This window comes from Taudactylus pleione, unplaced genomic scaffold (assembly GCF_031769625.1).
Source record: "Taudactylus pleione unplaced genomic scaffold, aTauple2 ptg000032l, whole genome shotgun sequence".
Taxonomy (NCBI): Eukaryota; Metazoa; Chordata; class Amphibia; order Anura; family Myobatrachidae; genus Taudactylus; species Taudactylus pleione.
The window spans coordinates 41,803,958-41,825,653 of NW_028284434.1; the positions used below are offsets into that span (position 1 = coordinate 41,803,958).

Below are 21,696 nucleotides of genomic sequence, written 5' to 3' on the forward strand. Positions count from 1 at the left end.
TAGGACAGTTCTAGAATCATATTCCCAATAGGGTTCTAGGTATATTTGTATTTAGTCATGCTTAGAAATATATATTTATTCTTTCTCCTCTGTTCCATGAATTATATCCTGCATCATATTATTAGGACACCCTAAGGTGGGTTCGCATCTATTTATGTATTTGCTTTGGTTGCTCGGGTGGAAGCACGGGACATAGAAGTGTCTAATTTCAGTGACGCCCTTAAGTGGTGGTAACGCAATCTTCAGCCACTAAATAATGCTTGATTAGAGATGGGGTGAGTGGTTTCTTTTGAGAGCTGCGTTGGCGACCGTGTGCATACCAGTGTCTGTATCTTGTGACCTTGGGCAAGGTACATCATTTCCCTAGAACAAAAATGGAAACTGTTTTATTGAGCAAGGAAGTTTTGTAAATTGTGTCTGCAGGAATTAGTATTTAAAAATGTTTTTAATACTAATTATACTTCCAGTGCTTGGATTAATTGTTCTTTACCTGGTTGTTGTAGCCACAGCGTTATGATTGATCAATAATTCACAAAATAAACTGGTTTGTGAGGGATGACATGTAGATTGTGTTTGGGTCTCTAGTAGATCACATAAAAAGGAGACAGACAGGGACTTCAGTAAAAGAATAACGCACTTTCTATTGCTCCCAAAGATGGGATTTTGATTAGTGGGAGAGATTGAAATAAAGGGTTAAGGTTTACACATTTAGGAGGACAGGGGGGAGATGGGAGTTTGTAGGGCTCACATGATTTTGGATTATCTCAATCTGGATGTCCAAGGTGGCCAGTGGTGATGGATGAATACAGGATCTCAACTGTAAAGCCGCATACACACTAGACGATGTGTGTATGCGGCGATGTCGTCAGCGGCGGGCCCAACCAGCAACGAACGACGGCGGGGAGATGGGCCATGCTGCATTTGGCAGCATGTCATCGTTAACGATTACCCCAGATTGGGCTGCATATTCATCCGACTGGGGATATCGTTATCGTCCTGCCGGAGCGCGCATCGTTGGTCGTTCGGACTATACACACTAGACGATATGAACGATGTAACGTTATCGTTCACTTTTATCGTGTAGTGTGTATGAGGCATAAGCGTTATAATTAATAATGCAAATATATAACTGTAATAAATAGATGATGAAGAATAAATCTACGAATACGAATCTATTATAATCTACTTTGTCAGTCAGGCACAGGTGCTGTAGAAATCTGATGGTACGCTCTGCCACTCTCTCCCCTCACAGCTCTCACTAGCTGCCTGACTCCCAGACAGGCAGGGTCACTTCTCCTCCAGCCGTCGCGCTTTATACACTGGGACCCCCTCCAATCCACGGTATATCATTTCCACCCCCCCCCCCCTGCCCTCAAGGGGACAGGGGGGCAGATGGAACAAGAGACATGGGGAGGGGAGGACCGAGATGAGAGATATAGTAGAGATGGGGGGAGACAGATGAGAGATATGGTGGGCACAGAGAAAGGGTGGGGGACAGAAATGAGAGAGAGAGAGACAGGAGGTAGTAGAGGGACATAGAAGAGGGAGAAATTGGGGGGGGACAGGGATGAGAGAGAAAGTGAGGAGAAAGGTGGGACGGAGATGAGCGAGACAAACCAGGGGTAGAGGGGGGCAGCGATGGTAAAGTGGTGCCCCCTCCAATCCACACATACATCCTCCCCTCCCATGACAAACCCCCATCTGCGAGCCCCCCCACCCCCCCACCCACGCACACTTTTGCAAACCCCATACCCTGATGGTGAGAGGAGTGACATGAGTGGTGGAGGGAGACAGAGATGATAGAGACAGAGGGGGCAAAAATGAGAGAGAGATGGATGTAAGGGAAAACCGGGATAAAGGAAAGAGATAGATGCGTAGGAGCACAGATACGAAAGACCGCGAGATAAACAGATGGGGAGGGGAAGAGGGACAGAGTGACATGGTGACAAATGGTATGTTGTGTGCCTGTATGCTGGGACAAAGCTACTGCCTTGAGAGAAATGCTTCATAAACATTGGGAAATTACAGCAAAATAATGTCACAGAAAAAATGCACTGTAATATAAATATTTTATTCCTAGCTAAAAATGTCCAGTAGCAAAAACCTGTCATAAATAAAACCGCTTCATAGCTTTGGGTGTTCGTAGGTATAGTCTCTAAATAAACAGTTTATGTTCTATACATCTGTAGAAATTAGAAAATCTGGAGAACCCAAATGTATCATCTACAGAACAGACCAAGGCGTCAAGGGTCGCTGTAACCCCTAACTCCGATCAGGGAGACGGGCCACCAAATCCTAAATCTGAGCTCCAGGAAGAATGTGACAGACTGAAGAATTTGGTCAAGAAAATAAAAGAAGATCGTGCAGCTCTGCAAGAGCGTCTTGGCGCCAAGGAGTGAGTGATCTGCGTGTGATCGCACGTGTAAGGGGCATTACTGGGGACCTACTAAAAATGACAGCACCGATTTTGGTATTAAATCTATTTCTCCGCAGATCAGAGAACAAGAAACTGCAACAGGAAAAGACGGATCTAGAGAGACAGCTACAAAGGTTGAAGGACAAAAAAGACGAGCGGTAAATAATTGTGCCGTTAAAGTGGACCTGCTGTCTACTCCATTGATGGCAGCCAAACCAATACTCCCGGCCAGGTTTTGCAGCATTGTACGGCTGTAATTAAGATAATATGCCAAATAGAATACCAGACGAATGCGGCATATTTTATCTTTAATCTAGTGCGTGTAGATGCTGGGGCTGATTCCGGGTTGCGTGGACCTCGCAGATTTCAGCGTACTGTGCATGCATCACAGAAAGAACTCTGCTTCCACGCATGCGCTGATAAGATATCCGCACACCAACGGAGATCGCTAGTGCGTACGGATTGATCTGTCTGTAGATGGACCACACTCTCCATAAATGGCCGTTTCTAGGCGGTGATTGGGTGGCAACCATGCAATCACACTGGCCTTGTGGGTGCGTCATTATAGTGATGTGGGCGTGTAAGACTACTTCCTTGCTTGATCTCAGCGTGCGGACACAAATGGTACATTTGTCACCCAGAACTTTTGCACCCAGCATGGAGACGAGGTAAGTTCCATCATTAATGATGACATCAGACGTAAGAGTAGTGGGCGCGATGGGTGTGGTATGATATGTCGACTTTCATCGTGCCACTGTGAGAATGTCGACATGGCCATCATAACAATATTGGATATGTCGACATCCATTCTATAGACCGTGATGAAATGCCGACATGTTAGAATGTCAACATATCGTTCCTGATAGCCCAACGGTGACTTACCTGCTACTGGCGGCTGCAGTGACTCCAGCACAGCTTCCGGGTCGCAGTGATCATGTGATCATCACTTCTAGGTCAAAACTGTTCCTCCGGTGTTCCAGTAAGTAATTCTCCCCTAACCCTTCCACCCGCCGCCTAACAGTAATGTCAACATTGACATTCTGTCAATGTTGAGACGACATTATGATTGTCGACTGTATGAATACATCGCAGCTGGATAGACTTCAATGTGCAGTCACAGAGATTTTTACTACACAAAGGCAGATTCTTCCATTACCATAAACTAGAAAGCTGGATGGCCGTACGGAAAAGCGGGCCCAGGTGTGACCGACTCCTCAGGCCTTCTGTCTTCATTGTGCAATAATCAGTAGTTTGTCACCGTAAAACGCAGTTTATAAGAATCTTAAACATGTTCGTCACCTTTCTTCCAATAGAGAAGAAATTAACCAGCTTAACCAAAAAATAAAGCGGTTGGAGGCTCAATTGGAGGATGAAAGACATGAGAAGGAAGCTGCACTGGAGGCTACAAAGAAGGTTATTTTATGTTTGTTATTGTGCAGTCGTACTTCATACAGCATTCACAGCATATGTCTAGCTCTGGTCCATAGTTCACATCTTTATTTCTTCTTCCGCCACTAAGGAGCACAGGGAATGACAATGTGTATAGCCTGGAGAGAGGAGAGTCTGGGCACCAAATAGTTAAAATTTATTTCCCAGCAGCCCAGGCTCCCTCTCCTCTATACATCGCCCCCATCCACCTGCAGTCAATTTTAGTTAGGTGCCGGTAGGAGCTTGCACATTTTTTTTGGGGGGGTGGCTGCGTTGGAATATCCTTTATTTATTTTAATCTTATTTTCAAACTGAGTGGGCAGTGGAAGGAGTCCTAAAGAACACCCTCACTGCCGCTCCACAGACCCCAGCGACGCAGCACTGGCGACTGGGTCAGTGACTTCTGCTGCGGACTCAACCACACTGGGCAGGAGCCACAGCCAGCCTCAGACCGGGACAGGTAAGTGCAGCTCCCTGCTGCAGGAGACCACCGGCAGTGCTGGTAGTGAAGACTCAGGTCGTCTCCTCTCCACCAGGGCACTTCTGGAATAGGACACCGCTTACAGCCATTACATGGGCTCACTCCAATAGGCGCTTTCAGGTATCTAAGCGTATTACTTCCTTTTACCCATTAACGACTGCAGATAGGACCAGGTGGGAGTCCCCCTCCACCATTTGATGCCCGTATTACCCGTCTTGCTAGGTCATCTATCCTCACCATTCCGAATACAGCTTTCCTCAAAGATCCAACATATAAGAAACTTGAGAACTTCCTAAAGACTATATATACAAATGCGGGTGCTATTGCTTGCCCTGCCCTTATGTCTGCTTGTGGCTAAGGCTGTTGGGCTGATGCACTAGAGGATGGTCTCAGTTCTCGTACAAACAGTAAAGTGAGTTATTGTGGCTAGTGGGGCACATCAGGGAGGTGGGCTCCTACCTGGGTAGGGTGGCCATTGACATGGGTCTTAACCTGTAAGGCAGGGGGGGGGAACCTTTTTTCTGCCAAGGGCCATTTTGATATATATAACATTATTCGCAGGCCACTCCCCCTCCGTGTGATGTCACACTGGAGGGGGCCACAATTGTCATCCTGAGGATGCTCCGGGGAGCTGTAAGGGCGCTCCAGGCGGCACTGCTGCATAGATTCTGGCTGCAGGGTGCCATCCAGATGAGGCTAGCAGAAAAAAGCTCAGAGGGCCAGACCAAATGATTCCGCGGGCCTTATACAGCCCCCGGGCCTGAGGTTCCCCGTCCCTGCTCTAAGGTGTCTGCTTCAGCCGTTGCGGCCAAGAGAGCTCTCTGGCTGCGCTCCTGGTGTGCTGACAAACTTTAGAATTGCTACCATATGCACTGGAGGTCCTATTTGGTCCAGAATTGGACAAGATAGTTGCTACGGTTTCAGCGACCAAGACTGCTTTTCTTTCAGCGGCTACTTTTCGTTCCTTTCGCCCACAGGGAAAGGCCAGAGGTCAACCTTTCTCCAGAATCCAGGGTTCTTCCTCAGGGGCTGGCTAGCAACTTTTAGCCTGGGGGGCAAATGCATGCAGGCGGCCCTGGCAGAGGAGTAGCGTGTAGCCAGGGTGCTCGAAGAACGTGCGTGCTACGGCGCCGCCCCCCCTCAAGTGTTTCAGGGAGGAGGCGGGTCCATATGGGATTAATGTAAGGTAAAAATAAAGATTAGGGGCAGCCCCCTGTTGTAGTGCCCATATGCAGTGCCTCGTGTGCCACAGGAGAGAAAACCCTTATGCAGGCCTCCAGTAGTGCCCCCAGTAGTGATCCCCCCCTATGCAGTGCCCCTTGTGCCCCGAGTAGTAAGCCCCTTATATAGTGCCCCCAGTAGTGGTCCCCCCTGTGCAGTGCCCCTTGTGCCCCCAGTAGTAAGCCCCTTATATAGTGCCCCCAATAGTGGTACCCGCTATGCAGTGCCCCTTATATAGTGCCCCCAGTAGCAGTCCACCCCCCATGCACTGCCCCCAATAGTGGTAACCCTTATGCAATGCCCCTTAAGTAGTGGCCCCAGTTGTAGTCTCCCCCCTGTGCAGTACCCCCAGTATTGCCCTTTATATAGAGCCCCCAGCAGTGGTCCCTCGATGCAGTGCCCCCAGTGGAAGTCCCCTCTCCCTATGTAGTGCCCCTAGTAGTAGACCCCTCCCCCCTATGCAGTGCCCCTAGTAGTAGTCCCCTCCCCTTGTAGTGCCCCTAGTAGTAGTCCCCTCCCCTTGTTGTGCCCCTAGTAGTAGTCCCCCCCCCCTTGTAGTGCCCCCAGTAGTAGTAGTACCCCCTTGTGCCCCCAGTAGTAGCCCCCCTTGTAGTGCCCCCAGTAGTAGTAGTCCCCCCCTCCTTTGTAGTGCCCCCAGTAGTAATAGTCCCCCCCCTTTGTAGTGCCCCCAGTAGTAGTAGCCCCCCCCTTGTAGTGCCCCCAGTAGTAGTAGTCCCCCCCTTGTAGTGCCCCCAGTAGTAGTAGTCCCCCTCCTTGTAGTGCCCCCAGTAGTAGTAGTCCCCCTCCTTGTAGTGCCCCCAGTAGTAGTAGTCCCCCTCCTTGTAGTGCCCCCAGTAGTAGTAGTCCCCCCCTTGTAGTGTCCCCAGTAGTAGTAGTAGTCCCCCACCCCCCTTGTAGTGCCCCAGTAGTGGTCTCCCCATTGTAGTGCCAGACCCCCCCCCCAGTAGACACACGTAATATAAAAAAACAAAATAAAAAAACACTTACCTGAATCCCCGCTCCCGCCGCCATCTGCTCCTCTGTCTGTCCTCCCGGGCCAGGCCACTCTGCATTATGGGAGAGACGTCATATGACATCATGACGTCTCTCCCATTGCCCACTGCGGGAGCCGGAAGATGAAGCGGCTCCCGCAGTGGGCGCAGCAGCAGCTAATGAGAGTCTGACAGACTCTCATTGGCTGCTGCTTACAACAAACACATAGCTGCCGGAGCCGGCGGCTGTGTGTTTGTCACTTGTGTAGCGCTGACCGAACTCCGTCCGGTTAGCGCTACACACGCGGTGCAGTCTGTGTCACAGTGACACAGACTGCCCGCGGCCCGCATGACGCTGCGGCCCGGGGGGCACATGGCACCCTGCCCCCCGGCCCAGCCCGCCACTGTTCTTCCTCCAAGGGCTCAAAGTCCCGAGGTAAGCAGCCTTGGTCTGCCAGGCATCCTGCGGACAAGCCTGCTGCATGATGGGGTGGGTCTCCACCTGGGGGACCCCAGGGTGGGAGGCCGGCTTCTGCTTATTTCCGAGGTTTGGATTGGGACCACGACAGACGCCTGCGTCAGAAACATTGTTTCTCAGGGCTACGCTCTTACTGGTTCTTCTCTGCTAGCCTTCAAGCAGATCCAAGAAAAGCAGGAGCTGACAGGGGACCCATTTGCTCCCTCCTGGCCTCCAAAGTAATCACCCCGGTCCCCCACATCTCAGAGAGGTACAGGTTTCTACACCAACCGCTTCCTTTTCCAGAAATGGGATGGCTCCATTCAACCCATCCTCAATATGAAGGCGCTAAACAAGTTCCTCCGGATACCCAAGTTCCAAATGGAGTCCCTTCACTCCGTTATTCTAGTCGTGGAACCAAGGAATTTTATGGCTTCATTGGATATCCAGGACACCTATTTATACATTCCCATCCAAGTCAGCCACTTGCACTTCCTCAGGCTTGCGGTGAAGCACCATCACTTCCAATTTCATGTTTTGCCATTTTGGCTGTCTACGGGTCCTCGTGTGTTCACGAAGGTCATGGCAGCGTACCTTCGACGCAGGGGCGTCCACATTCTGCCCTATCTTTACTTCCTCCTTCTCCTGGCCCAGTCTCCGGATGTTCTGCAAGACCACATCCATTTGACGGTGGATCCACTGCAGTCACACGGGTGGATCAATTGGCGGAAATCTACCTTGACGCCTTTGCAGATGGTGCTACGTTTAGGAGCTCTTCTGGATTCCAGGGCTCAGCGGAACGTCCTACCTGCAGACAAAATAATAGCTCTGCAGTCCAAGATTCCAACATTCCTAAGCAACCATCTTGTCAATTCTCTCCTGCATGCAGATCCTGGATTCTCTTGTCTCCACCTTTGACATGATGGAGTACGCCCAGTTCCACTCCCATACTCTTCAGCTAGTCATTCTAGCATGGTGGAACAAGTCTCCTCTACACCTCAAGGTGCAGACGTTCATTCTCCCTCGAGACGTTTTTCTCTCTCTCCTGTGGTAGCTCCATAGGTCTTCATCGGTCCCACCTGGACAGATGCCGTCCTTTTTGGATCAAGGATCACCACTGATGCAAGTCTCCGAGGGTGGGGGCCAGTGATGTGTTAGAAGATGATTCAAGGTCGATGGAAGTCTCAGGAGAGTTGACTGTCCATCAACGTCCTGGAGCTCCGATCGTTGTTCAGAGCACTTTGCCAGGTCCAGTCTCTCCTCCAAGGTCATCCAGTTAAGGTACAATCAGAAAATGCAGTCGCAGTCACCTACATAAACCAACAGGGAGCACTCGCAGTTGCGGTGCCATGAAGGAGGTCAGCCACATTCTCCACTGGGCAGAGCTTCATCTTCCGGCCCTGCCAGAGGTCTTCATTCCCAGAATTGGGAAGCGGATTTCCTAAGACGCCAGTCGAGTGGGCCCTACATCCAGACGTCTTCCAGCTTCTGGTCCGCCATGGAGGCCTACGAGGTCGCGATTCAGAGATGGACGGAATTTCAGAGCCACACGCCAGCAGCTTTGCAATTTCTTACATGTTAATGCAAATGCAAAATGAGGTGTCCGACATCTCCTTGCTGCATTTGTGAGCACCATCGCTCTTTTAGTCAGGCTGTTGAAGCTGAAGCACCCTGCAACCTGATCGGGTGCTGGTCACTTCAGATGCCAGGAATCTGTGACCGCCGACGCAGACCCTACCTCGTCCATCCCTGAAAACGGGGGCAGGTCACCCCCGTTTCCGGGAACGGTGACCAGCTCCGCAACCCAAACGCTGCAGCATGTCAGTCATTGGAAGAATTTAGTGGTTTACTCCAATGTCCCTCGGTGTCCAGAGGGGACGATTCCTTCCAACCTGTGTTGGGACTGAAGGACTTCAAAGAATTCCTTCTGCATGGCCACCTAATTTGTTCCAAGCACCTGCACATTTGCTTTGCAGAGTACCAACAGATAATACCAATGCAGACTGTATTATGCAGTCCTTCCTTTCACCTTTATCTTTCTGGGACCTTAACCTGATTTTCATGGTACTGTAGGATGCTTCTTTTGAGCCACTTTGTACTGTTAACTTGTGTTTTTGTCTCCTGGACTGTTGCTTTTCTCCTGTATCTTAGTATGATGGGTCTCGGCTGTCAACTCTTTAGCATAAGTCTCCTTACCCGCTTTTCCATGAAAACTGTGGTTTGGTGTATGGTTCTAACCTAAGGTTGATTATGGTTTCACATCAGCCAGCAGCTAGTGCCATTAGCCATTATTGTGCCCTGGCAGCTGTAAGGAGGCGCTTCACTCCTTGGTGATAGTGAGTCACCTATGCATCTATCTATGCAGGTATCTGGATATCCATTGCTCTACGCCAGTGGTTCTCAAACTCTGTCCTCAGGACCTCACACAGTTCACGTTTTCCAGGTCACCCAGCAGGTGCACAGATGTACGCATCACTCACTGACACATTTTAAAATATCCACAGGGGGAGCTAATTATTTGTTTTTTGTGAGGAGACCTGCAAAACATGCACTGTTTGGGGTCCTGAGGACAGAGTTTGAGAACCTGTGCTCTACACCTTGGCCCTCATTCAGAGCCGTACGCTCTGAGCAGAGCGCACACTCTGAATGAGGGCCGTCCCTCCATAATTCTGAAAAGCGTCCTCCTGGAAGCTCGTATAGCTGTGGGTCACCACCCACAGCCTATACGAGCGTGCAGTTTGATGGCCGCGATGGTCGTGACCATCGCGACCATCGAAACTGCGAGCCGGAGCCTGCGGTTGAGGTTTTCAACCGCAAGGCCCGGAGTGATTTTGGCTCTATCAGAGCCAAAATCACTCCCACTGACATCACTAGTGATGTCAGTGGGCCGGCTTCTGACGGTAGGCGTTCCCTTGGGAACGCCCCCGTCAGGGAGGCACGCCCACCAAAGGGGGCATGCTGTCAATCAACATCGACAGCACGCCCCCTTTGATCAGACACAACGAGCGAAGTACTTTCCTTCGCTCGTCGCATCTGGTGCATGCGCACGACGGAGCTCCCGCCGTCGTGCGCATGCGCAGTGCACAACATCGACCCACTTGCGAGCGGACAGCCGCTTGCGAGTGGGTCTGAATCAGGGCCCTTGTTCGTCTGCCTTTCTGATCCAATGGGAGACTGAAAGAGGAATCTAGAAGGCCTAAATGGAGGCTACCAGCACCGTATAGGCTGAAGGCACACTTGACTAGGGTGGTATGTCCTTTTTGGGTGGTATGTCATGGGATGTCAGAGAGCCAGGTTTGCAGAGACCATCTGGTCATCTCCGCACCTTTTTATAAAATTTACAATTGTAGCATTATATGTCAGCCACCTGGGGTAGAAAGGTGCTCCATGTGTTAGTTATTCCTAGGCATTACTCCCCTTCCGTTTAGGGTGGATTTGGGTCATCCCACTATCTGTGTCGCCTCTACTGCTGAAAGAGGTGATATTTGTACTTCGCGTTCAGCACTTTCTCCAAGGCTGTAGGAGGACACCGCTCATACAGTAATTCTCTGTTTTACTCTGATGCGTTTTTTGTCCCTGAAATGAGGACGGGGCAGGGAAAGAGTGTGATAGTGAGCAGGAGATTTCATTCTTGATGTCCAGTGCTGCCCTCCTAGTGGTAAAACATAGCCCTCCATCTTTGTTAAAACACTGCATTTCTTTTATGGGATTGGAAGGTTTATTTGTCTTTAGCACAGGGAAGTGTATATACATACTTTATGTTCTACCTCTGGGCATACTTTTAGTTTCTACCTCTGGGCATACTTTTAGTTTCTACCTCTGGGCATACTTTTAGGTTGTATCTCTGGGCATACTTTTAGGTTCTACCTCTGTGCAGACTAAGACCAAATTCTGTATTGCATTCTACCTCTTTGCCTAGTTCTCCTATACCTTTACACTTCTACTTCCAGCTGTATTCATACTTCTCTGGCTGTGTTACACTTTTCACACTGCTATATCTGGTTGTTACACATTTCACACTACTGTATCTATCTGTCTTGGATCCAATCTCCCCAGTATATCTAACCCTTTGTACCTTGATAGTAGTATTGTCTCTCTCGCACACAGTTTATGTGTATTATTACCTTTGCACCACTCTGTGCGCTCATAAACACCTGAAAAACACAGGTAAGGTATAGCTCTAAATACATATTATTCAATCGTTTGTTCCTGTTATATTGGTTCTAATGATTTTTTTTATTATTATTATTATTATTTCCTTTTTCAATTACCTGGTTTTTGTTCATCGTTGTGATGTTTTATTGTACAGGTATTGTGATTACCCATTTTATTGTGTATATGCTCAGGGAAATAAAAAAATAAAAAAACATTGTCTACAAAAACAACCTATTATTCAGCCTAGCATGTTGTAAGTATGTGAAAAATAAATTTTAGGAAAAGTCTTCAATATGTGGTTAGAATAGAAAACACATTTTCCCAATGTAGCCAGTAATTCATTTATTATTACCCCGACGCAGGACGAGTCACCAGCTTCCTATCCGAGCTCTGCAAGGAGCACACCTAGCACATCTTCCGGCCGCGGCTCCTCCAGCGGAAGAGAGAAGCGAAGGAAACAAGAAGCTGCGCAGCTTATCCAGAAGAGCTGGAGGCGCTATAAAGGCCGGGTGAGGTTCTCTTGTAGTCCTGAATGCGCCACAATAGCTAAGGTCATAACTGTTCTTAGGGTTCTGTCCTCTGAGTTAAAACAGCAGCAGCCCATTACTTGTGGACGATTCTTTAATGAAATGTCATGCAAAGTATATTTCAACCACACGGCTAATTATTGGAGCAATTAATATAGTAACGCTATACTGTAATTATAAGCCCTTTGTTTTTACTTCAATACGAGTAATTGCATTCAGTTCATGCAATGTCTGCTCCAGCAATGTCACTAGTTCCTAGTGATTTTATTGTACATTCAGTAATATTGTTCAAACAGGCGCATTTGTATTTTATTTTAAAAAATGTATTACTTTATATAGCTAAGGAAGTATTTACAGCCTTATGCAGTTCCTCCATTTGTCCCCAAGGTGGCAGTCATCTGCTGTTTCCTAAGGAATGGACAATACTTGACTTGAGCCATTTGTCACATAAGCTTTTCACTAGGCCAAGTTATAGTTTTATCTTTAGCATTTTTACTTAGGTTCTACTTTCATTTACAGAAAGAAGAGAACGACGACTTGGAAGAGGTAAACACTTTTATTATCTTATTGTTGTTATTATAGAGTAGCCACTAAGGTTAGGATGAGCTTGGCTACAAAGGAAACAGGCCCTATGAATGTGAGCAATAGTCTTCTTAAAACGTAAGGTACTTGCATTTCTCTGATATTAAATAACACTTTCTCACATAACCCAACAAATTACATCATTAGATGTTCTAAGCTTATTAGCCAAGTAATTAAAGTAGAAAATAGGTCAATGGTTACACCTGTCATTGTTCTACATACACATACAAAGGACACGTGTACAATGTATGCAGATATGCCTATGTACTTTCCCTGCTACTCTCTGCAATTTGTGGCCTTATTTATTACGCTCTCATCTCACCAACGTAACCAAGGATCTGGGTGAGATACTGGAAGCTGAGAGTCCGTGGGAACACACCCACATTTGGGAGTATTTGAGGAGTTCCGGGAGAATAGGCAATTGTGTATTCAGATATTTTATCGACACATCATTCTGAAACATTTCCTATCATAGAAACAAGTATTTGGCTGATGTTTCTCCTGTGATTTCCCACTAAAGCTACATTTTATATTGTTGGTCGTTGCTACAGGTACACACAAGGGCTATTTTACTGTCATTGCTTTTTCACAGCATCCTATCAGCAATTCGCTGTTATCTGCCTAGTGCAAGTTAGACAATGAAAGCAGACATCTGATTGGTTGCTATTGATTAATGCAAATTGTGCACCAATATGTAAATGTGAGGAAATGAGAACTAGAGTGTATGGGGTATATTTACTAAAGTGCGGGTTTATAGAAGTGGAGTTGTTGCCCATAGCAACCAATCCGATTCTACTTATCATTTCTATAGCACCTTCTAGAAGATAATGGCCAGAATCTGATTGGTTGCTATGAGCAACATCTCCACTTCTAAAAACCTGCACTTTAGTAAATATACTCCTCGGGCTGAATTTTCATATATATATATATATATATATATATTATATATATTAAACTTTTCATACCTTCACAGATGTTTAAAGGGAATGTATCGTCGTGCAACACCACTTTGACACTTGAACTGCACTGTACCAATATGGACTTTACACCGTAGTCTAATGCTCACATCCACTCCTATCTTTTCTGTGATCATTCTGAACCATTTGATCCACAGGCAGCCACAGTAACTGACCAAGGGGCGTATTCAATTAGACGCGAAAAGTCCCGTACTTTTCGCCGTCATCACTGGTTTTCCATGCGAAAAAGTATCGCGCTTATTCCCGCTTATCCCTGTATTCTATTTCAAAGGACGCGAAAACGGCACCTGGCAAAACGCAAAACAGGCAAAAAGTGCTGTCAGATTTGTGGAAATCAGCCTGATACCCCCCAAAAGATGCACTATAATTGGGGATCATGGTAGACACCCCTGAATAGCCCTGCTGAAGCTATTTGGGGTACGTAAATGCTCTCATTAGCTGCTAATTAGCGTCTTTGCATAAATGGTTAAGAATAGCATTTAGCAGTGTTTTTGGTGGAAATAACTAGTCCCAGCAAATTTGGGGTACATGAAAATGGGTGCGAGCATGGTTAGAAATCGCAAAAGTGTGGTTTTAAAAACCGCACCTTCAGCAAGCACCTGCAATCAAAAAAAATAAAAACTCCCCCATACTTGCAGACCCCCCAAAGTCTATTTCGCTAGTTTTTAAGTTTGTACCCCAATTTTGTACTTTTTCGCCCCCTTTTTCAAAGTCATTTTTTGGGGTGTTCTCTTCATTTTTTTTTTTAGGATTTTTTTGACACAGTTTACCTTTGGGGACCTGTCCTAAGGGTGCAGGGTGGTTTCTCCACTTTTGCCCCCCTAAAACCTCAATTCTGCACTTTTTTCCGGCAGCTATTCATAGGCGAAACTTTTCCACCGGGTACATTGCATTGCTTTTTCGCACCAGCCAAAAGTCGCCACAATTGAATACGGGGATAAGTTTTTCACCGCTAATTGAATACAGCCCCAAGTCTCTTGCAATCTTTACTCCAAGCTTGATGCTAGCAGGAAGCCTTCCCATAGGGGAGGGAGCAAACAAGCTCAGGCAATGTCAGATGAGAAAGTTTACCTCAATAGTCTATTGGATAGACAGAGCTTCAGAATAAAATAAACGAGGAGCGAGAGAGTTTAGAATGGACGCCGATGTATTCTGGCCATAGTCATATGAGACCAGGAGAGGGTAGCCCGTCGACAGTCATAATGTCGACATAGTCATTAGGTCAACAATATGTAGACCTGCGTTTAGATCGACATGGTTAACATGCCGAACCCATTCAGAATGTCGACATTTAACATGTCGGCACCAACATTTCTACATAAATGTTTTTGCTTGATTTTTAGGGTTAGGCTAAATTGACCACAAAAAAAATGTGGACATGTTAAATGACGACGTTTTGAACGGCGCGACATTTATACCATGTCGACCTTAATGCTTGCCAACCTAATGACTACGTTGACATACTGACTGTTGACATCCATAACCTGTCGACGTTCTGGTGTTGACCTTCTGAACGTCAGCAAGTCATACCACACCCCCAGGAGAGACCTGTTTTAGATCCGAAGATCTAAATACTATATTTAGAGATATCCTGTTACAGGCCAGATCCAGGGAGCTCGCAGTCCGGCTAGATCATGTTTTTGATAAGTATGACCCATGTATTACTTGGTGCACTTGTATCTGCTCTCGAATTTACTGATTTTCTGCATACGCCTTACACCCTTTAGGGGAAACTAGAAAGTTCTGTTTCTGAAGTAGAATAATGTGTTAAATGACTTTCTTTGCTGCTAGTCCTATTGATTGTCACATCTCCCCATTGTGTACCTTCCATAGTCAGCCATGTTTCTTCAAGCAGCTCTCCGGGGCCATCTAGCGAGGCAGAAAATGCTAACTGCTACCGCGCCCCATCGCTTACAGTCTCCGAGAGCAAGCAGTCTCCTCCTGCCGGTAAGGACACTGCTATTATGTATTCGTAGCCGGCTTTGTCAGTTTATTTTGTATTACAGCAGATTTCTCATCTTTACTGAAATGCAGTAGAATATTTTGTAGGAGATGTACTAAGCTCTGGAAAGTGATAAATTGGAGCGTGATAAATTACAAACCACACAGCTCCTAACTGTCATGTTACAGGCTGTGTTTGAACAATGACAGTTAGGAGCTGATTGGTTGGTACTTTGGGGTATATTTACTAAAGCGAACTGAGATGAAGTCCCAACCAATCAGCTCCTAACTATCACCTTACAGGCAGTGTTTGAAAAATGACAGGAGCTGGTTGGCTGGCACTTTATCTCCATTCCATGATTAGTAAATAGACCCCTGCATCACTCTCCAATTTAGCACTTTTTAGAGCTTAGTACATCTGCCCCTGGGTGTAATATAGCCAACCCATCTTATAATGTAATAAATCTGGTGCACTTCAATATATTCAGTTAATTTACTACACAAGGCAAATGCAGTTTTTAATATTGTATGCCTATTTTTGCACAACAGCACCATGGTAAAGTGCACAGTTTTGTGACCCAAGATGGTGGCGCCTAGCGGGGTACAAATCTGCCAATTGAGACTAGGGGGTATATTTTTGAAGCAGTGGCATTTGCAAGACGCCACTTTTCTGCGGGTTTCCACTCAAAATGTACAAAATTCAAAAAGTGGCACTAATATTGAGTGTAGGACTACAATCCACCGAGAAGCAGCCACGTTTCATTAATATGCCCCTAGGAGAGACCTTCTGATCGGTTTTGGATCTCAAACCTCAATAAGTTTTTCCTGGAGAAGAGATACAAGATTGTATCTGGGAAATTTGTGTGCAACCAATGTGATTACATAAGAAAGCATTTAAATTGTTAAAACTAGACAGATTGAACATTCCTTATGGAAATTCAAGGGATGTACTATAGTATCATATATGTATAAAAGGGAAATATGGGGTATGGATATTGGTTACCTGTGAATGATTTACTATGATATAGTTTGCCTTTCTTTATTCGCCTTCCTCCCCATTTGTGTGTGTGTGTGTGTGTGTGTATATACATATAGATAGATAGATATAGATATATAGATATAGATATATATATATATATATATATATATAATTTTCTTTTCATTTTTCTTTATTTTATTTTGTTTTTGTACCTTTTTTGTTATAAATCAAAAATTTGATTGAAGTATATTTTTGGTGTAGTTTTATTCTCTGAAAATAATATTTGATATGATTGAATTGTAGATGGTTAAAAAATTTTGTGCATATGTTTATTTTTATGCTGTATTTTCTATTAAAATATAAATAAAGAGATTACAAAAAAAAAAGGGAAGTATGGTTTCCAATTTCAAATTTGCTAACCCTATAGCTAAATATAGAAATTCTAATCCTAAAATGGCTTTCATAACAATAAATCACAAAGAAAAATGCAGTTTATAATCTAGGGCTGCTCAATAATGAAAAAGTATGAAAAATAATTGTAGCCTAAAAATACAGCTGACTTTGGGGGTTTTTCCGTTTGTTTTCAGAAAGGAGTAAAAATGTCAGCAAATAGCTTGTGTAGCAATAACCTGTGTGCACCTGTACATATCGGTTGTCCAGGATGTACCATTACACCTAAAACGGTACACGAGGTCTGTGTAAAAAGTTCAGTGAATGGTCTGATATATAAAGCAACAGGCACATGTGGCATCAGGGATACAGTCGATATACCGACGGACGGGAAGCCGTCTGTCGGAATCCCGCAGTCTAAATCCCGACACGGGTCTAAAGACAGATGTGTAAATCGAGAAGCCTAACTTTGGCCCGACGACGGAAACCCGGCAGGACGGCTTCCCGAACGAAGGTAAGCGGGGACACTTAGTGGTTAGCTGGGGGGTTTAGGTTTAGGCACCCCCCGGGGAGGGTTAGGCTAGGGGAAGGGGCGGTTAGGCGCCACACGGGGGAGTTAGGGTTAGGAACCCCCCCCAGTAGGGTTAGGTTTAGGGTGCAGGGGGGGAGGGGTTAGGTTTAGTTACCCCCGGGGGGACTTAGGGTTAGGCACCCCTAAGGGAGGGATAGGGGGAGAGAAGAGGTAGGATTAGGGAAATTACCTGCCCAGTCAGGATTATGCATAGTCGGACTTCCTATTCATAAACCGGGATTTCATACCCAACCCGTGGCATCCAGCCACCACCTAGTAAAGAGCTAATCTCCGATAACTGGTAGAGCAATGTCTCTTATATTTATGTACTTGTTCATACCTGGGTACGTGCCACAAGATTGCAACCAGGACATTATAGACATGAGTCTGATTTCTATTGTGTATAAAGTATTGTAATTAATTCAGAGTGAGGTGATCCTGGAATATACTGCTCAACTCCGTTCTCAAGTACCACCAACAGGCCATGTTTTGCGGATTTCTTTAATCATGCACAGCTGAGTTTTGCTGGGTCAGTAGTTAGCCCATCTGCTTCCTCAGACAGAAATCCTCAAACCATGACCTGTTGGGAAAACGTGAGGGTTGAGGTTAAGAATTATTGCTGTAGAAATAATTGTGTCATGAAGGTCCTCTCATGTCTCACAAATATGCATAATACTTTCTCACGTTATACAGTCTGGTAAAGTTATTTTGTGGGCTGCATCCATACCAATGCACCAGTGCAACAGCCATCATGTGATTAATGCCTTGGTAAAGTCTTTGGTTCCTGAATGATTTGATAGACTGATTTGCTGGGTGAGCTCACAAAATGGCTGCCTTTAATGTGTCCTGGCAGCAGACAGCCTTGAAATAAATACATGGAAAAACCTCTGGTTACTGACCCTACAATGCTAAGTCTGTCACAAACTAATTATACATGTATCCCCAGGACAGCACCATATCTGACGCCAAGCATGTACCAGATCCCAGCACGGATGTAGACGATCATGTGACATTTCTGCAGTCTGCTTTCCGAGCACATGTGACACGCACAAATATGCTTGGACAGAGGTACAGCTCTTCTACATAACCGGCCAAACCAAATGCCATCTGCACGTTATTGAACAGGTCCTGTGCATTGTGACTGTGTTTCCTATACCAGCGTGTGTCACACATCCTGTCATCTGTACAGTAAATGCATGTGAATGACCATTAAACAATAGAATGTTTGCATTAACAATGTCCCTATTCATACACTGGATAGTGCACACTAGGCCTTGTACAGTGATTGCAGCGGTTCTACCATTTTGTGCAATGCCCACTGCTGACAATGTTCTTTGGGTCAGGCCCAGTGAGATGAGAGGCCGAGAGAGCCCAGTCAGGAGATCTCCCAGCGAGGATACAAAAACTTCCAGAGCGAGCATGAGATCACTCAGAGAGAACACCAGATCTCCCGTCTCCTGGAAATCCTCCAGCCATGATGTCCGATACTCACGAGGTAATATGGTCAGCTTTTTGCTTTATCCCACAGAAACATAAATCATATTATTGACAATCTGCCCTTAAAGGGGGTAAATTCCTTGAAATTACCACCAACTGTGCAAATACCTTCAATAACTCATGAGCTTAAAGCCAAATTGTTAAACCCATATTGGCCTAGATTGGAATATTTTACAGATACCTGTGTGACTGCACAATGACATGACATAGCAGCTCTTTTCTGTTATATCTCCTTGCCCAGCCAGTGGAAGCAGCGGAGATGTCAGTGAGGATTGCATTCAAGAGTTGACCTCTGAAGAAGAAGATGAGACACCCACAAAGAGGCCAGTCTCCTACAGTTCGCTGTCACAACGATCACCGTTAGGTAAGGGACTTCAGATCGCTGCACGTTTCAATACTATTTACTCTAATTATTGTACCATTGCTGAAATCCTATCTGGGGTTTGTAGTTTCAGGAAACAAACGTCCGCCCATAGAAGACGCGCAGTCTGACGATTCAGATGACCTCATCATTGTGTCCCCGTCGCGGCCTGCACGGAGGAAGGACTCCCATTTTTAACACTACTGAAATGCCGTTTCTAGTGCCTTCAAAACGTTCACAGGGAACTTTTTTCTATATTTATTCACATTTCAATTGTCCGGTGTAAGGTGAACCTCTCCTGATGTACAGATAAAAATAATCCTTTTTTTTTTTTAATTCTTTTTAGACACAAATAAGAAAATAATGTATATGGTGCTGATAATTATGGACCTGATTCAGACCCGCTCGCAAGTGGGTCGATGGTGGCCCAGTGCGCATGCGCACGACTGAGCCGGCTCCATCGTGCGCATGCGCGAGACCCGGATAGTGACGGGCAAGCCGTTCCTCCGGGTCTCGCACCAAAGGGGGCGTGCTGTCGATGTTGAGTGACAGCACGCCCCCTTTGGTGGGCGGGCCAGGGGGTGGCTGGCCAAACGGAGGCGTTCCCATGGGAATGCCTGCCGTCTGGGGCCGGCCCCACTGACATCACAAGTGATGTCAGTGGGAGTGCTTTCGGCTCTGTTAGAGCTGAAAGCACTCTAGGGCTTGCGGCAACGAGACCCTACCACAAGGGTCTTGTCGCAAGCCCGATGGTCGCGATGGTCTTGAATCAGGCTCTGAATCAGACCCTATGTTCGGTAAATTACAGCAGTCTATTTCTCACCAACTACAACAGCAAGTACCTATAGCCAGCCAGGAGAGTTGCGCTTTAATGACTGGAGACACACGGTTTGTGTGCCATTGTTACACAAGGTGGTAGTGTAACCAAGCTAGTTGTGTAATACAGCACATGGCCGTTGGCACTTCATCAATGTTAGCCACTGCACAATTTGGTACTTGCTCCCCCCATTTAATAAACAATGGGTGGGGTGGATGTTAATGAGGACAGATCTAGACAAAATCTATGTAATTTGTTCTGCTTTAGCTGCACCACTCTGCAGAATACCATTCCGCACTGTGGGGAGATGTACTAAGCTTTGAAGAGAGATAAAGTACCAACCAATCGGCTCCTGTTATTTATCAGGCTGTGTTTGAAAAATGACAGTTAGTTGGTGATTGGTTGGCACTTTATCTCTCTCCACTTTATCTCTCTCCAAGTCTTAGTACATCTCCCTCTGTTCCTGTAAATTAGCATATACTGCTATTTCTAGTCTATAAGTAGAGCTGGAAAGGTATGCTCAATGCATTAGCTCTGCTGCAGGGTTTGAATTCAGGGCAGAAGGGTGAGGGGAATTATTTGCAAAACACTTGTTCTTTTGCCTTGAATTCAAACCCTGCAGCAGAGCTAATGCATTGAGCATATCTTTCCAGCTCTACTTCTAGGGTCAATCCAATTAGCCGCGAAGGGTGCGAGTTGCCATTGCAATGGCATTAGAACGCCGGCAACGGACCGGCACATTGCACCCTTCGTGGCCCGCTCTGAGTCCGAATTCGCAGAATTTTGCTCGCAGCCCTATGGCCGGGAGCCCCTCATCCCGGCACAAAGCCAGAGGGGGCGCAATCAGTGTGATCGCTTTCCCCCCCACAGGCATAGGAGACTGCTGTGGCTGCTGCTCCGCAGCTGCGAGCTGTCTACCACTACTTGTGCTGGGCTTCTGTGTGGGTGGGAGGAGGGAGGGGGAGAGCGGCGCCGGGCCCCTTTAGCAAGCCCGTGCCTGGGTAAATAGTACCCGCTCCCCCTCTCTCGGCACCCCTGGGAAGGGTAGGGGTAGGAGAAGGGTTAGGATACCTACCGACAGGTATTGGGAAATCCTGACCCTCTCGGGATGCCGGCATCGAGATTTTGACCGCCGGGATCCCGAGCATCGGCATCCTGTACCCAACCCACAAAAAAACACTGTATTCCCAGACAAAAGTACAATAAATACAAGGTACGCAGTACTGTCTAGATTCATATCCTACACCTGTTTCATGTGACGTTGAATGGAAGTCTGAGCACTTATTTTACTTTGTCGCAGCTGTGTATTCACTTATCATGTAGTTTCCCCACAGTGCTACCCATGGACATTTATTGAAAGGGTTGTGTCACATTTCTGGCCTTTACTATATAATGTTTACATTCAAAGAAATGTCTTCAAGTCAGAAGTGATGGAGCAGGCACCCTTATCCCAAATGAATAGTAAGGGCTTTGTGCCGACATATTTCATATTCCTCTTTTTCATGACTTTTTTAAATGTTCATAGTAATTATTTAAGACTTGTTTTACAAACCAGCTGAAATGTCTTTTTAATCTAGTATACCAGAAACAATGATTATTTTGTATAAAGCCTGAATTTTATGCTAATCTCGTTTGTATGTTATCATGTGTTTTTAAATATATATGTACAACTTCAAGCAGATCGTAATCAAGGACTTTGTTATTAGTGTCCTAGAAAAATAAAGGTAGGGTGAATGTCTTTTATATTAAACCTATGGCCTGATCCAGAAATAGGCTATTGCTGTGGATCTGTACGCATTGGATAGGGAAAAATATGCAAAGGTCGCAGCCGCTGGGATTTGCATTAAAACGTCCGCCGCCAGCTTCGCAAATCCAAGCGACTGTGTAAACAGATGCACCTCGGT

At 46.1% G+C, this 21,696-nt stretch overlaps 1 protein-coding gene across 1 annotated transcript in view; it reads left to right on the forward strand.

The window, feature by feature from the left end:
* IQCE (IQ motif containing E) overlaps nucleotides 1-20,302 on the forward strand; it is a 57,994-nt gene extending 37,692 nt beyond the window's left edge. The window contains exons 15-24 of the mRNA XM_088452048.1: nucleotides 2,190-2,395; nucleotides 2,494-2,574; nucleotides 3,730-3,829; nucleotides 11,513-11,659; nucleotides 12,197-12,223; nucleotides 15,070-15,183; nucleotides 18,064-18,185; nucleotides 18,461-18,612; nucleotides 18,856-18,978; nucleotides 19,064-20,302. Of these exons, the coding sequence (XP_088308174.1) occupies nucleotides 2,190-2,395; nucleotides 2,494-2,574; nucleotides 3,730-3,829; nucleotides 11,513-11,659; nucleotides 12,197-12,223; nucleotides 15,070-15,183; nucleotides 18,064-18,185; nucleotides 18,461-18,612; nucleotides 18,856-18,978; nucleotides 19,064-19,173 (1,182 nt within the window). The 3' untranslated portion in view covers nucleotides 19,174-20,302. The remainder of the gene's footprint in view (nucleotides 1-2,189; nucleotides 2,396-2,493; nucleotides 2,575-3,729; nucleotides 3,830-11,512; nucleotides 11,660-12,196; nucleotides 12,224-15,069; nucleotides 15,184-18,063; nucleotides 18,186-18,460; nucleotides 18,613-18,855; nucleotides 18,979-19,063) is intronic.
* Nucleotides 20,303-21,696: the final 1,394 nt, after the last annotated feature.